The following is a 16,080-nucleotide window of genomic DNA, read 5'->3' on the forward strand; positions in this document are numbered from 1 at the left end:
GAAAAGTGAAAATGAAGTCGCTCAGTCGTGTCCGACTCTTATCGACCCCATGGACTGCAGCCTACCAGGCTCCTCCGTCCATAGGATTTTCCAGGCAAGAGTACTGGAGTGGGGTGCCATTGCCTTCTCCGAGGGAAGTGCTACAGTCCATGAGGTCTCAGAGAGTCAAACGTGATTGAGTGATTAATTCATGATGTATGACAGAAATCAAACCAATATTGTAAACCAATCGTCAATCAATTAAAAATAAATAAATATTAAAAAAATAAAGACCTGGAGAGAGCACCAAATCCTGACCACTAGACCACCAGGGAGACATTACCATATGTAAAACAGATATCCAGTGGGAATTTGCTGTGTGATGCAGGGAGCTCAAATCCAGTGTTCTGTGACAACCTAGAGGGCTGGGGTGGAGTGGGAGGTGAGAGGGAAGTTCAAGAGGGAGGAGGCATATTTATACCTGTGGCTGATTCATGTTGCTGTATGGCAGAAACCAACACAGTATTGTAATTATCCTCCAATGAAAACTAAATAAATAATAATAAAAAAGAGCCTAGAGATAATGGACAGAAATGTCTGAAGTAAAGAAGATTTATTTTTATTTGCCTTCTTATGCTCTTTCCAAGCCTTTCCAACTCATGTTAGATTGAAGGATGCTAATGAATGCTTTTTATTTATTAAAAATAATTTTTTTCTTTTTTTCCCCATGAATGCTTTCTGTGTTGGCCAAAAGCAGTACTGCTTGACCTGTGCAGTCCACTCGAGTCACATGGGGAGCATTTAATAAATACTAATGTCTCAAGCTCATCCCCAAAGATCAAGATTTAATTGGCTTGGGATACTGCCTGGATGCTGAGATTTTTAAAAAATTCCTTAGGTTATTTCTCAACATCTAACTACAGTGGAAATCCATGGTGTGTGCCAGTGGTTCCCCAAGCTTGACTGCACATTGGGATCACCTGGGGAGTTTCAAAAACTCCTGATGCCCAGGCCCCTCCCCCAGATGGTGATTTTATTGGCCTGGGCTGTGGCCTGAAGTTTGGAACGTTGAAGATAGTCCCAGGTGATTCCAATGTATTTCTAAGTTTGGAGACTGCTGGTTTATGCAGTGGTTTTCTTTTTTAAAAAATTGTTTTAAACTGATAGAAATTTAAAAAGAAAAGTTAGTTATTTGGCTGCACCGGGTCTAGTTGTGGCATATGGGATCTAGTTCCCCGACCAGGGATGGAACCTGGGCCTCCTGCATTAGGAGCCTGGAGTCTTAGCCACTGGACCCGCAGGGAAGCCCCTGTGCAGTGGTTTTTTACCTTGGCTGCACATTAGAATCACCTGGGAGACTGTTAAAGCTCCCATGACCCTGGCTTGCACCCACTCCAGTTACATAGAATCTTTGGCGCTGGATCTTGGCAGCTCTAGTTTTCCAAATCTTAATTCAAAATACTTGAGGGACGAAGGAAGGCAATGATTGGGGTAGGAGAGGCTATTCTTGGGCTTCTCTTGTGGCTCAACTAGTAAAGAATCCACTTGTAATGCGGGAGACCTGGGTTGGGAAGATCCTCTGGAGAAAGGAAAGGTTACCCACTCCAGTATTCTGGCCTAGAGAATTCCATGGACTATACACAGTCCATGGGGTCGCAAAGAGTTGGACATAACTGAGCGGCTTTCACTTTACTTGCCTTATGTAGCTATACTGAGTTCATTTTCTTAGACCAACATGATGGAATGCAGAGCTAAGAAAATTATGGAAAGTAATGTATTCTATGTTCCAAATAATTAGCTAATAATAAAATTAGTTTTGCCTGCTTTATTGATATAGTTTAAATAGTATTAAAGCCAAGGATGAGATTGCTGGTTTAATCATTGTAGGGTTTTCTTTTTTTTTTTTTCTGACTTAATGTGGCTCAGCTGGTAAAGAATCTGTCTGCAATGCAGGAGACCTGGGTTTGATCCCTGGGTTGTGAAGATCCCCTAGAGAAGGGAAAGTTTATGTCTGCTCTCTTAGTGCAGTAAGCAGCATGTCAGTCTCATAATCTGAAGGTCCTGAGTTTGAACCTCAGACAGGGCAGATCATTCTTTTTGGGATTCCCTGGTGGCTCAGACGGTAAAGAGTCTGCCTGCGATGCTGGAGACCTGGGTTCGATCCCTGGGTCGGGAAGATCCCCCAGAGAAGGAAATGGCAACCCTTTCCAGTATTCTTGCCTGAAAAATCCCATGGATGGAGGAGTCTGGCAGGCTACAGTCCATGGGGTCACAAAGAATCTGACACGACTGAGTGACTTTCACTTTCAATAATTTTAAGGGTCCCCCCCTCCCAGCCCTTGTTTTGTATTATTTGGCTGGTATCAAAAATGAATTTTCCCTCTAAAATCAAAGAACCATTAAGAAAAATTAAAAATTTTTTAATTATGGAAAATAAAAGTGACATCCTCTATTTGTACCTTATTGAACTTGGTCCTTTCCACTGTCTTCCAGGGGTGCCAGGCGTCAAAGAAGAACGCTTTGAAGAAGGAATGACAGTAAAGCACTGTGCGTTGTCTCTCGTGGGAGAACCCATCATGTACCCAGAAATCAACAAGTTTTTGAAGCTACTTCATGAGTGTAAAATCTCCAGTTTCTTGGTCACAAATGCACAGTTCCCTGCGGAAATCAGGTGAGTGCTCTCGCCTGTCAAGATGATGCTTCTTGAATCTTGTGTTTGACTAAGAAGTAAAACTAATAGGTATTGATTCAGAAAGGATTTACTCATTTCTAACTATGTATAAATGTTGGCTTTGAGGGGTCAGAGCACCTGCTCCTAAACATCAATTCTATTGGGAAAGATAACATTTGTTTAAAGAATAGAGGCAAAAAAAATTGCTGGGGGAGTTCAACAGAGAAGTCATTTTTTTTTTTTTTTTTAGATGGGAGAAGTGGAGTAAAAACTTCTCTGAGAAGGCTTATTAAAATTTGAGTCTCAAAATATGGCCGTGACAACCTAGAGGGGTGGGAGGGAGGTTCTAGAGGGAGGGGACATACGGATACCTATGGCTGATTCATGTCGATGTATAGCAGAAACCAACACAATATTGTAAAGTAATCGTAAGGAGAGAGCAATTGGCTAGGTGGCGGTGGTCAGGCTCTCTTGCCCCACTCCACTCACGTCCTGCTAGCTGGGATCATTTGTGGCACTGTGCGTGTGTGTGGTGGTGTGGTCCTATGTAAGCACCACCTGAAAAGCTCTTAGAGGCAGAGTAGAGTTGCGCTGCGGAGAAGGCAATGGCAAGCCACTCCAGTACTCTTGCCTAGAAAATCCCATGGATGGAGGAGCCTGGTGGGCTACAGTCCTCGGGGTTGCTACGAGTCGGTCATGACTGAGCGACTTCACTTTCACTTTTCACTTTCACGAAATGGAGAAGGAAATGGCAACCCACTCCAGTGTTCTTGCCTGGAGAATCCCAGGGACGGCAGAGCCTGGTGGGCTGCTGTCTATGGGGTTGCACAGAGTCGGACACGACTGAAGCAACTTAGCAGCAGCAGCAGCAGCAGCAGCAGAGTTGCGCTGAGTTGAGCTGCTGCTGCATCAGCCATGAGCCAGTAAAGCATGTCTGCAGTTCCTATGGCCCTTGCATCTTCTTCCAGCTTCCCTGCTCATACCTTGGCTGCACTGGGTTCAGCAAACAGTGAGATACAGCGAGATAGTAATTATCCTCCAATTAAAAAAAATAAATTTTAACAGTATGGCTGGGATTGGTACTTGGGGAGATAGGAAACTGTAGGTTTTTAATAGCCTTTCCCTTCTCCAGGGGATCTTCCCAACCCAGGGATTGAAGCCAGGTCTCCCATATTGCAGGCAGATTCTTTACCAACTGAGCCACCAGGGAAGCCCAAGAATACTGGAGTGGGTAGCTTATTCCTTCTCCAGCAGATCTTCCCGACCTAGGAATTGAACTAGGGTCTCCTGCATTGTAGGCAGATTCTTTACCAACTGAGCTACCAGGGAAGCCCAATTTAAAAAAAGGTTTTTTAAAAATATGGCTGGGATTGGTACTTGGGAAGGAGATAGGAAACTGTTGGTTTTTAATAAGAACTACCTGAGAAAGATACAGAATTGGGGTCTTTGGGATACCACTATGTAAATATAGTTGATTTGGACCACAGAGGGTGCAGAAGAGCCTGGCAGCAGTTGAACAGGTTGGGGCGACGACTTCAAATGCTGTTCTTTAGGAAGATCTTGCTTTCTGCAGAGTAATCTGCCAGCATGTTTGTATAAAGTGGGAAGGCCAAGAAACAGGAAACTGGATAGGAGATGGTAAGGTTTGTTTAAGAGTTGTAAGGATGAAAGGAAGACAGAATGAGGAGTCTTCAAAAAGGTGTCATTGACATTGCACTTGAAAACATGTGGATTATTTTCAGATATCTTTTGATATTGATTTCTAACATTATTCCACAGTGGTAAGAGAACAGATTCTGTGATTTCAGTACCTATAGACCATGAAATTTTTGCACCTTGTTTTATGTCCTTGGATATATTCCAGTGTCTCCTAGTTTATAGTCTATGGGAACTTGAGTTTGTATCCTACTGTTGTGTGAAAATTGTATAAATCTTAATTATGTTGAGTTGGTTCATGGTGCTTTTTGGATCTACCATATCCTTCTACTTTTCTGTCTATTCATTCTGTTAGTTTTTGAGAGTTTGATATTGAAACTCCAACTAAAAATCTTAATTTTTCTACCTAAAAAAATAATCGTAATATATAGCGGAACTATATGTAACTTTGTTCTGTGTTTTCCAAGTCTGCTGTATATGTGTTGTCATACTTTCATAATTTAAAAAATAAAAAAGAGGAAAAAAAGGTGTCATTGAGGCATGATAGATAGATAAGCTTGGCAAACTGGATGGCTCTGTGAGCCCTGCATGGAAGAGGACTTAGCTGATGACTGGGAAAGTTCCAGCCAGGTTGATTGCTAGGATAGTGGGGCTCTGTAACAGTAGAGGGATCCGCCATACTCTGGTATTTTCAAAGAAACTCTTGACTTTGTTAGCTGGTCTTCCCTTGACCCACTTACAAGTGTTACATTCAGGCTAGTGGCCTTTTTGGGATACTCAACTTTTCTTTAAGAGGATCTCAGTTCCCCCTCCAGCTCCAAAGCATAGGGTTCCTTACTGACAGTTCTCCCACAGAAGGGAGTTTTCACAGTGAGTGGTCCATGAGGATTTATGGAAGATAGGAAAAAATACCTTAGGCAGATGAGAAAGCTTTATGTTTTTATTTGTCAACATGGCAGCTAATAAAACTGACAAGAATGTGACATTTAATGATAGAGCTGTTGAGGATTAAACAACAACAAAAACCCCTTCTCTTGAGAAAAAGTCCTCTTAGTTCCACAAAAGCAAGTGTTTTTATAATAGTATTTTTGATAGGCATGAAACTGAGGTACCCTAGCATGCATCAGTTACCTTCTGCTGTAATCATTTTCCTTGGGACCGAGCCACTCAAACTCGCCACCATTCGTTTGGTTTCCAGGACAGCGAACACTTCAAGTGGTGCGAAGCTGATGCATCTGGAGAGAGTAGAGACGCCCAGTGCCCTTTCCCCCTCATCTTTTTATCCAGCAGTTTTCTGAGTTGTAATCTTGAAAATAAACTATTAATAGAAAGTAAACTGTTTTCCCTGAGCTCTGAGAGCTGTTCTAGCAGATTATCAAACCCGAGGAGGGGTCATAGGGCACGCAGATCCACAGGCAGTTGATCAGAAGCACAGGTGGCAGCCTGGGACTGTGACTCGTGTCAGAAGTAGGGGCGGCCTGGGACTGAGTCCTGACCCAGGAGGTCTGTGCTGACTCCAGGGATTTACTGTCAGAATGGAATTAAACACAGGACACCTAGCTGGTGTCTGCAGAGAACTTCAGGCCTCCTTGGTGTGGAGAGGAACCACACATCTGGTGTCAGAAGTGGTGTGAGTCAAAAACCAGATAAGTGTGTTCTGAAGTGATCTAATGTCATAAAAACAGCACTTCATACTTGGTGCTTGGCAATTTTTGCCAGATTGTCTTTTTTTCCAAAGGTTTCCAAAAGAAATCTCTTTTATGCAGAATCTCAGGATTTAAATGTTGGCTCAAAAAAAAAAAAAAAAAAAAAAAAAGCTTTTAAACGTGGTGTAGGACAAATAAAACCTACTCCTTATCAATTGCCAGTTTGAGATTTCCAGTCTTAAGAACCTCCGGGCCTTCCAACATAACTCCGATTTTTTTTTTTTTTAATTGAATTCCTGAAAAACACTGAGTCCCAGTAGGTTCAAGGCCACCCTCTTTGTACAGGGTACAAAGTACAGGGTACAAAGTCTGTTTTGCGCTACAGTAGACGACAAACCATGACCATAAATTCTCCCTCTCCTTGTATCCGCGATCTTTGTGCTGTAGCTCTGAGTGTACCCCCACTGACTCCAAGCTCGGCCACGTGACTTGCTTTGGCCAGGAGGAAGTGAGCGAAGGTGACAGAAGCAGAGGCTTGAATGATGTCTCTGCACCGAGGCTTGCCCTTTCTTGCTGCTCTCTGAAACCCTGCCACCATGTGATCAACTTCAGACTTGCTGGGGGTTAAGAGGCTGCACACACAGAGGCCCCAGCTGTCCCAGTTGAGGCCATCATGAACCAGCCAGTCCAGCAGATGTGCCAACTGAGACTAGCAAAGGCAGCCAGGATGAACGGACCTCCCAGCCCATCCACAGAATTTCAAGCCATGTCTCTTGGGTCTCCTGCATTGGCAGGCAGGTTCTTTACCACTAGCGCCAGCTGGGAAACAGGATCGATTGAAATCGTTGTGATCGATCATTGGTGATGAACTCAGTCTCTTATCTAGCTCGTCTCCCTTTCCTAGAGGTTGTGGGTGGGGCTGAAAGTGCCAACCCTCTAATCACTGGGTTGGTTCTTTTGGCACCAGCCCCCTGTCCTCAAGCTGTCCAGGGGCCCACCAAGAGTCACTTCATTAATATAAATTCTTGTTTGGTGGAGAGGGGCTCATTAGAGATAACAGAAAACACATCTCTCACCTCTGTCACTCGAGAAATACCAAAATTAGGAGCTCTGTGCCAGGGATTAGGGACAAAGACCAAGTGTCTACTTGTTACTATCTGACAATATCACACTAAGGAATGGTTATCTATTCAAAAGCCTGTACTTTTCAGTTTGCCGTGCTCTCCACCACTTGGCTGTCTCCTCAGCCCTGAGGCTGAGTGTCATCTACTACTTGTCAGAGGAATCGCACTGTTGAATCCCTTACAGCAGAGAAATTTCCGTCAGCATTTCTAACAGGCATGAAACAATGGAAGGCAGACAGAACACCACATATCAGAAAAATAGAAGCCTATTGCTTGGGGTAAGGCAAGAATATTCTGGAGTGTTTCACACACAGTCTGTGGTTCGGTGTCCAGAGAACCTCTTTTTCGTTTAGAAGTGGCTTGTTTCGTTTAGAAGTGACTCGCATCGTATCCTTGGCTCCTGCAGACATGTGAGTTTAGGACTCTTAATTCTGGAGACTGCATGATCTGTGCTGACATTCAGCCCTGCCGTCAGAAAGGCCCATCGCACCTGGATAATGCTGTCCCACTGGACCGCTGCATGTTGTTCCTTCCTGTAAACTGTTCTGTGCTAAGGTGTCAAAGACCTCCTGAGACATCTTGTTCAAAGCAGACCATGTGGCAGAGTAAGGAAGGTGCTGAGTGTGATGTTCCACAACACTGAACCCAGTTTTTTTTTCCTTCTATTATTTATTTATTTGGCTGCATGGGTCTTACTTGCGGTATGTGGGTGCACAAACTCTCTAGTTGCGGTGTGCAAGCTAATTGTGGCATGCAGGTTCCAGAGCACACAGGCTCAGTAGTTGCTTCGTGTGGGCTTCGTTGCCCCACAGCATGTGGGTTCTTAGTTCCCTGACCAGGGATCAAACCCGTGTCCCCTTCATCCCAAGGCAGATTTTTAGCCACTGGACCACGAGGGAAGTCCCCTGAACCTAGTGGGTCCTTTCCTTTGTGGGTGTTCGAATCCTAAAACTGTCTCCCTCTTTGTGAGTGTATTAGAGGGTGTAGAGTCAAGTGTACAGCCCTTTGTAGACTGACTTGCTCTTAGCTTCATCTTCAGTTCACCTCTACACAATTTTCTTGTCCACTGTTTTTAAGTTTACATTTAAAATCTTATATTTTTTCTTTTTTGATACATACAGTTAATTCAAAGCTTACTCCCTGCCAGCAGGCTTATTGTAAGAAGACAGAGCTCTGTTCCATTTTTAACTATGACACAGTTAACATTTAACTTCCCACACCTCCTCCTCCACCGCGGAATTTGTCCCTGTGTGTGTTTACTTTTGAGCATCTTCATCGAAACTATGTGTGAGCTTCATTCTCTTTCTTTCACTTCTTCCACTTGTGCTTCTGTTATTTTGTTTGCTTCGTGTTTTTGCTATTAATAGGATAGTCACTATAGGTGTTAGAGAAACTCTGTAAATTGGACATCTCTTCACATATTACTTAGTAAATGTTTGAAGAAATGCATGAATTTTAATAAAATAAAGTTTTCTTGTGTTTATCAGCTCAAAGTGGCTATAGATAACAGCGACAATGAAATGAAGATTGGTTATAAATACTACTTGCTCCTTTCCACAGAAGTCTCTTATTTCCTCCTAGCCTGTTTTGTTTTTTTTGTTGTTGTTGTTCAGTCACTAAGTCATGTCCGATTCTTTGCGACCACATGGACTGTGCACACCAGGCTTCCCTGTCTTTCATGATCTTCCAGAGTTTGCTCAAACTCATGGCCAGTGAGCCAGTGATGCCATCCAAGAATCTCATCCTCTGTTGCTCCCTGCTCCTCCTGCCCACAATCTTTCCCAGCATCAGAGTCTTTTCCAGTGAGTCAGTTCTTCCCATCAGGTGGTCAAAGTATGGGAGCTTCAGGTTCAGCATCAGTCCTTCCAATGAATATTCAGAGTTGATTTCCTTTAGGAGTGACTGGTTTGATCTCCTTGCAATCCAGGAGACTCTCAAGAGTCTTCTCCAACACCACAGTTCAAAAGCATCAATTTGTCGGCGCTCAGCTTTCTTTATGGTCCAACTCTCATGTGCGTACACGCCAACTGGAAAAGCCATAGCTTTGAATATATGGACCCTTGTTGGCAAAGTGATGTTTCTGCCTTTTAATACGCTGTCTAGGTTCATCATAGCTTTTCTTCCAAGGAGCATCTTTTAATTTTGTGGCTGCAGTCACCGTCAGCAGTGATTTTGGAGCCCAAGAAAATAAAATCTGCCACTGTTCTGTTTGTATTAAGTTTAAAATATAGTCTTCTTTTTTGTCTATGAATCGATGGAATACTTTTCAGAACTATGCTTTTCTGGATGAGCTAAAGAGAGAGAGGTAGCACAGTGAAATGAGGAGGAGCTGGGTTGGGCTCTGTCTAGAAGAGATCTGAATTTGAATCTTGACTTGCTTTCTTATTGTCTTTCTGACATGGGGAAGATAACTTCTCAGTGGCTAGTTACTCATCTGTAAAATGATCACAGTAATAACGACCTCCTTGTAGTGACATTGTTAGTGCATAATAATATAATACGTGAGAAATACCATTGGAAAGATAGGCTATGTAGTATCAGTCAGGTGTACTTTAGGCAAGAACCATTACTTGAGATGAAATGGGGCATTTCCTAATAATAAAATATTAAACCCACTAGGAACATAAAGCAATATGTTTGTATATATGTCAGAATTTGTAAACACTCAGTAACATAATCTCAAAATTGACAGAACTCTAAGGAGAAATAGCAAGTTTTTAACACGCTTCTCTCAAATGGATAAAACAAGTAAATCAAAATCAGTAAAAGTAGTGAAGATTTGAATGGCTAAATTAACAAGTTTAGTCTATATGGCAGAAATAGAGTATTGAAACTTGACACTTTGGAATGTAAATTCTTAAGAGCACAGAACTTGCTCTCAGAACAGTTAACAAGCAGCCATGTGCTGGGCATTACAGCAGGTTTCAAGAAAGTGTTGAAATCGTTTAGAGCACAGTATCTGAACACAAGGCAATTAAACTATGAATCAGTACTTAAAGATAACTAGAATATTCCAATATGTGTATAACTTAGTGTACTTCTCACTTGCTTATGGTCACTTTGGTTATTTTTTTATTAATAGGAGCATCAAAGTTACTGCTGAATTCCCTTGATTTCTTGTTGTTCAGTTGCTAAGTCATTTTCAACTCCCTGCAACCTCGTGAACTACAGCACTCCAGTCTTCCCTGTTTTTCACTATTTCTCAAAGTTTGCTTAAACTTACATCCATTGAGATGGTGATGCTATCCAATCATCTCATCCTCTGTCACCCTCTTCTCCTCCTGCCATCAACCTTTCCTAGCATCAGGAAAGGTTCCAGTGAGTCGGCTCTTCACATTAGATGGCCAAAGTTATTTGAGTTTCAGCATCAGTCTTTCCAGTGAATATTCAGGGTTGATTTCCTTTAGGATTGACTGATTTGATGTCCTTGGTTTCTTATAAACATAAATTTGTCTCCCTTTTTTCCTTTCTGTAGAGATGAGTAGGTTCATTTTAGGTAGGACCTTGATATGATTATTGAGATTATTCTGGGTAGAATGAGGCCTGATCTCTAAAGAAAGGAAGAAGGAGAGGATTTTTATGTTCAGTTACTGTGTATTTCTATATATGATCATTCATAACTCAGGTTTAAAATTAGCAGGATGAAAGGTCATCACAATAATCATATCAAGATTCACAGGATGTTTTCACTGGGGATTGGGCTCAGACTTTATATCCTTTTCATTGTATAGTTTTTAATTACTCTCAACAGCATTGAGAGATTCTGAGACTCAGGAATTATTATGATAGTTTTAAGGATGTGACTAAAACCATCCTATCTCTGTATAAAATGGAGGCAGACAAATGACTGAGCTTGGAGCCTCATTGCCTGTTTTTTCAGGGAACAGAGGCCAATAGCAGAGACTCAGAACATTTCTCCAAGGTCCTTTTACTGCTTTTGAGCCACTTAGAAATGAACTCGAAAGCTCCTTAGGACTTTTCCTCTTCTCCATTCTTCCTCTGCTCCTTGGGAAAAAAATCTATAAAATTCCTTAATTATAGCACTTCAAACATCTAGTATTGACAAAATTCCTTATTGCTAGTATCAATGTCCAGCCCCCCTCCCCCCCCCCCTGCCTTTTTTGTGTGTGTGTGAAATGATGAGGGCTTGTAAAACAACTAAGGCCTTTGGAATCTACTGTTCATAATCTAAAAGCAGGCATGGAGGTGTAGTGAAAAGGTCAGGCTGGTTCCCATTTTGCATCAGGCAGCTTTATGACACAAAGTTCCGTGAGTTATTAGATGATGATAGCCTGCAGTATCCATTAAGATGATCTTTTTTAGTTTTGTAAAACACAAAGTCCAGTTAGAGTAGCTTATTTTATTAAAGAGGCCCCCAGCAAAAGGGGTGGTGAGACAAGTTGCCGGCATTATAGTTACAGTCGTTTTGCGTTTCCAGTAATTGATGTCCTTTGCTCAGTAGTGACACATTATTGAACTTTTAAGGATTCCTTTTAGATATCATATCAGCCCTGGAGAGGGATTAAAGCAATGAGAGTCTGCCGTGTTTTAATCATTCTTTCCTAGCTTTGATCAAAGCTTGCCCACTTTTAACAACTTTGACTTTAGCCCCTTCTGGTTTTTCCATATGTCACTAAGCCAGATCATTACAAGCATTCGTTTGGCCTACATTCCTTTAAAAGTTCTGTCAGTTGAAGTCAACGATATCCACTGAAAAGTAGCTTTCCGTGTCTACTGATATGACTGGGTAAAAAGAAAAATAGAGTTCCTGTCCGTCAAGGAAAGTTGTAAGGCCAACCCTGATAGATATAAAAGCACATCACCCCTTTGATGGTGAATTTTATGGCATGTGAATTATGTGTCAGTTTTTAAAAGGGCATAGACTTTGAAACCAAAAAAAACAACACATAAATAACATTTTCGAGGTTAATATAAATTATGAAATAGTTATAGGAAATTAATAATAGAATTTAGTAAGGATTATTAAGGGGCAATTTCTTTCTTTCTCGAAATTCACTGAAGAGAGTGAATTATGAGACCCATTGGCAGGGAGAACAGAGAGGCTTTGGAAAAAGTACAATCTGAGCTTTAAACATAACTGGCAAGAAATGTGGTAGATGATTACTTTGTGAAATGAGCCAGTGAGTTTGAGAGAAGTGGGGAATGAGTGGTACTGACGGATGCAGATTAAGAAGGCAAAGAAAATAAAAATCTGCAACATGTGTTTTTCTTCTGGGTTGTGCTGTTTTGTGAATATGTTGCTGCCCTTCTGCTAACTCTGCTTTGCTGACGGCCCTCGGAGTAGGTCATTGTTTGTCCACGCAAGGCCTGACTGTCAACCCACTCCTGTTCTCAGAGGCCTAGGCAAGGCCTTGGTGTGGCTCTATGTGCTTCAGAGAAGACTTGTTCTTGTTCCTTAGAAAACCCCATTAGCAAATGGATGATGGGAAGTGGCCCATCAGCACAGATCCCTGGAGAAGCCTTAGTGGCAGAGTTTTTGGAGAAGCTTCGGTCTGAGAGCCCCTTGTAATTGAGCTGAAAGTGCCAGAGCTAAAGCTTGATCTTGTTTTATTTTCCACTGAAGAGAGACCTGTTTGAAGAGAGACCAGTTTTAAGTAATCAAATGTTTTCAGTTCATTAGGGATGGTGTCCAGTCATTTTAAAGAATAACCAACTGATATTTCATTCTGTTACAATGTCATGCATGCTCAGTCCTGTCTGACTGTTTATCACCCCATGGACTTAGCTCACCAGGCTCCTCTGTCCATGGGATTTCCCAGGCAAGAAGACTGGAGTGGGTTGCCATTTCCTTCTCTAAGGGGTCTTCCTGACCCAGGGATTGTACTTGCATCTCTTGCATCTTCTGCATTGAAAGTGAAAATGAAAGTCCTCAGTCGTGTCCGCCTCTTTGCAATCCCATGGACCATAAAGTCCTTGGAATTCTCCAGGCCAGAATACTGGAGTGGGTAGACTTTCCCTACTCCAAGGAATCTTCCCAAGCCAGGGATCAAACCCAGGTCTCCCACAATGCAGGCAGATTCTTTACCAGCTGAGCCACAAGGGAAGCCCAGGAATACTGGAGTGGGTAGCCTATCATTTCTCCAGAGAATTTTCCCAACCCAGGAATCGAACCAGGCTCTCCTGCATTGCAGGCGAATTTTTTACCAACTGAGCTATGAGGGAAGCCCACCAGCTGAGCCACCAGTGAAACAAATCATACCTTCAATTTCTGGGAGAAGTAGAAGCCTCTAGACCCAGTGACATATTTAAGCACTGCATCTATTACAGATTGTAAGTTTAACATTATGAAGAGCCTGACTTATGTGTAATTTTCTTCTGTTGCGTTTTTTTTTTTTGAATTTTGAATTACCAAGGGACCTCAAACCAGTTACCCAGCTCTACGTCAGTGTGGACGCTAGCACCAAAGACAGCCTGAAGAAAATCGACCGCCCGCTCTTCAGGGATTTCTGGCAAAGATTCCTTGATAGTTTAAAAGCCTTGGCTGCAAAGGTAAGAGTTATGACATCTTTAAAAAAAAAAAATGGAGAGGTTTTTCTTTTCTTTCTAAAAAAGACTAAAATCTACAACTTTTTTTTAAGACTTCCACTTTTATTATTCAATATATTTATTTATCGACTTCCTCTTAAGTTTCTAGCACTGTGCCTTATATATGTCTTTGATGTATTTAGAGAGAGGGATGCATACCCCCAAAGCTAATTAAACACAGTTAAGCTGCAGTACGTAGCAACCCTAGAATATGTTTAAATATGAAATTAGTTTTCCTGAATTTCTAGAACAAAATTACCTACCCAGTAAGGAACTCAACCCCAAAGCATCCAAATTTGATGTCTTTTCCTACAAACCTTTGCCCCTTCTTAAGTCTCCTTATTCTTTTCGACCTAAAGTACTGCTTCTTCTCCATTGGCCTGCTGTCAGTATTTGATATTTTCTGTTCTACCTTAAAAAAAAAATCAATTAAAAAAAAATTTTGGCTGTGCTGGCTCTTCATGTGTGCATGGACTCTCTTAATTGCTGTGTGCGGGCTCAGTTGCCCTGGGGCATATGGGATCTTAGTTCCCCTACCTGGGATCAAACCTGTGTCCTCTTCATTGGAATGCAGATTCTTAACCACTGGACCACCAGGGAAGTCCCTTGCTCTGCCTCTTCTTCTCTTGTAGTCGTTTTCCCCTTTCTTGTTCTCTTTGCTTCTGCCCTGCAGTTCTTCATGTTCTACCCAGATCTGATATTGATGACCACTGTAGGAGCTTAAAAAATGGGTTTCTTATTCCTAGTGGGATTCAAGAATCTGCATTTTAAACATCTTGGGGGACTTTTGATGTGTAGCCGAAGATGGGAGTTGGTATCCCAGAAAACCTGCCCTTCCCTCTTTTGCCCTTCCTGCCCCATGGCTGTCTGGCTGCAGTGGACATTTCCAGGCTCGTCGTTCACCATCTTCCCCAGGAATGCTACACGTCTCTACTCATCTTGCCATTTCTGCAGGTGTGCCCAGCACTTTTCTTGAGAGCCCAGACTGTCCTTTCTTTCCACTTCTTTGACTTGCAGAAATTCTCTGCAACCTTCAGGTCTCAGCTTCCTTACTACCTCTGCTGTGAAGCTTTCTCCAGTTGCAGATAGCTGCCCCGTCTCCCTTCCTAAGTTTCATATCTGTAAATACACTTCATTTCCTCTATTTTATCCTAGCTTCCCTCTCCCGAACTGGATTCCTTACTCATATCTGAATTTTATCTAACATGGCACACTTTATGGTATTTGTGTGCTATGCTTAGTCATTCAATCGTGTCCGATTCTTTGTGACTCCAAAGGGCTATAACCTGCCAGGCTCCTCTGTCAATGGGGATTTCCCAGGCAAGAATACTGGAGTGGGTTGCCATGCCCTCCTCCAGGGGATCTTCCCAACCCAGGGATCAAACCCAGGTCTTCTGCATTGCAGGCAGATTCTTTACCATTTGAGCCACCAGGGTATTTGACAAATGTTTGTTAAAAGAGTGAATGAGACTCACCAGAGCTCTGTAGTGGTAAGAGGTACTGTATACATTTTCTTTATTTTTCAGCTGATCACATTCCATACTCACTCCTATCCCCCCTGCCCGATTTTATGCTTGAGAAATTAAATCAGTGCCTTTTGTGGTGATTAACACTGACATTATATAAGACATGAAAAATAGGCATTAGTTTCTGATCCATCTTGGATTATTTATAAAACCAGCAAGTCAACATCTGGCTTGGTTGCTAAAGTCTCTTTGGCTGTGAACTTTACCCTCAGGTGTATCCTCTTCACTTGTTGCTAAGACAGGAACATGAAAATCAGAATGGGTTTAAATGGAAGTAAACAGCAGGGTTGGCAATATCAAACACATATGATACACACAGCTCTGTATAAAATAGATAACTAATAAGGGCCTGAATGGTCTAGTGGTTTTCCCTACTTTCTTCAATTTACGTCTGAATTTGGCAATAAGGAGTTCATGATCTGAGCCACAGTCAGCTCCTGGTCTTGTTTTTGCTGACTGTATAGAGCTTCTCCATCTTTGGCTGCAAAGAATATAATCAATCTGATTTCAGTGTTGACCATCTGGTGATGTCCATGTATAGAGTCTTCTCTTGTGTTGTTGGAAGAGGGTGTTTGTTATGACCAGTGCATTTTCTTGGCAAAATTCTATTAGCCTTTGCCCTGCTTCATTCTGTATTCCAAGGCCAAATTTGCCTGTTACTCGAGGTGTTTCTTGACTTCCTCCTTTTGCATTCCAGTCCCCTATAATGAAAAGAACATCTTTTTTGGGTGTTAGTTCTAAAAGGTCTTGTAGGTCATCATAGAACCATTCAACTTCAGCTTCAGCGTTACTGGTTGGGGCATAGACTTGGATTACTGTGATATTGAATGGTTTGCCTTGGAAACGAACAGAGATCATTCTGTCGTTTTTGAGATTGCATCCAAGTACTGCATTTCGGACTCTTTTGTTGACCATGATGGCTACTCCATTTC

General features: G+C 42.0%; 1 protein-coding gene across 1 annotated transcript in view; it reads left to right on the forward strand.

The window, feature by feature from the left end:
- LOC104986716 (S-adenosyl-L-methionine-dependent tRNA 4-demethylwyosine synthase) overlaps nt 1–16,080 on the forward strand; it is a 148,458-nt gene that overhangs the window by 62,915 nt on the left and 69,463 nt on the right. Inside the window, exons 12-13 of the mRNA XM_010837406.1 lie at nt 2,473–2,650; nt 13,451–13,586. Of these exons, the coding sequence (XP_010835708.1) occupies nt 2,473–2,650; nt 13,451–13,586 (314 nt within the window). The remainder of the gene's footprint in view (nt 1–2,472; nt 2,651–13,450; nt 13,587–16,080) is intronic.

The sequence above is a fragment of the Bison bison genome, unplaced genomic scaffold (assembly GCF_000754665.1).
Source record: "Bison bison bison isolate TAMUID 2011002044 unplaced genomic scaffold, Bison_UMD1.0 scf7180017864072, whole genome shotgun sequence".
NCBI lineage: Eukaryota > Metazoa > Chordata > Mammalia > Artiodactyla > Bovidae > Bison > Bison bison.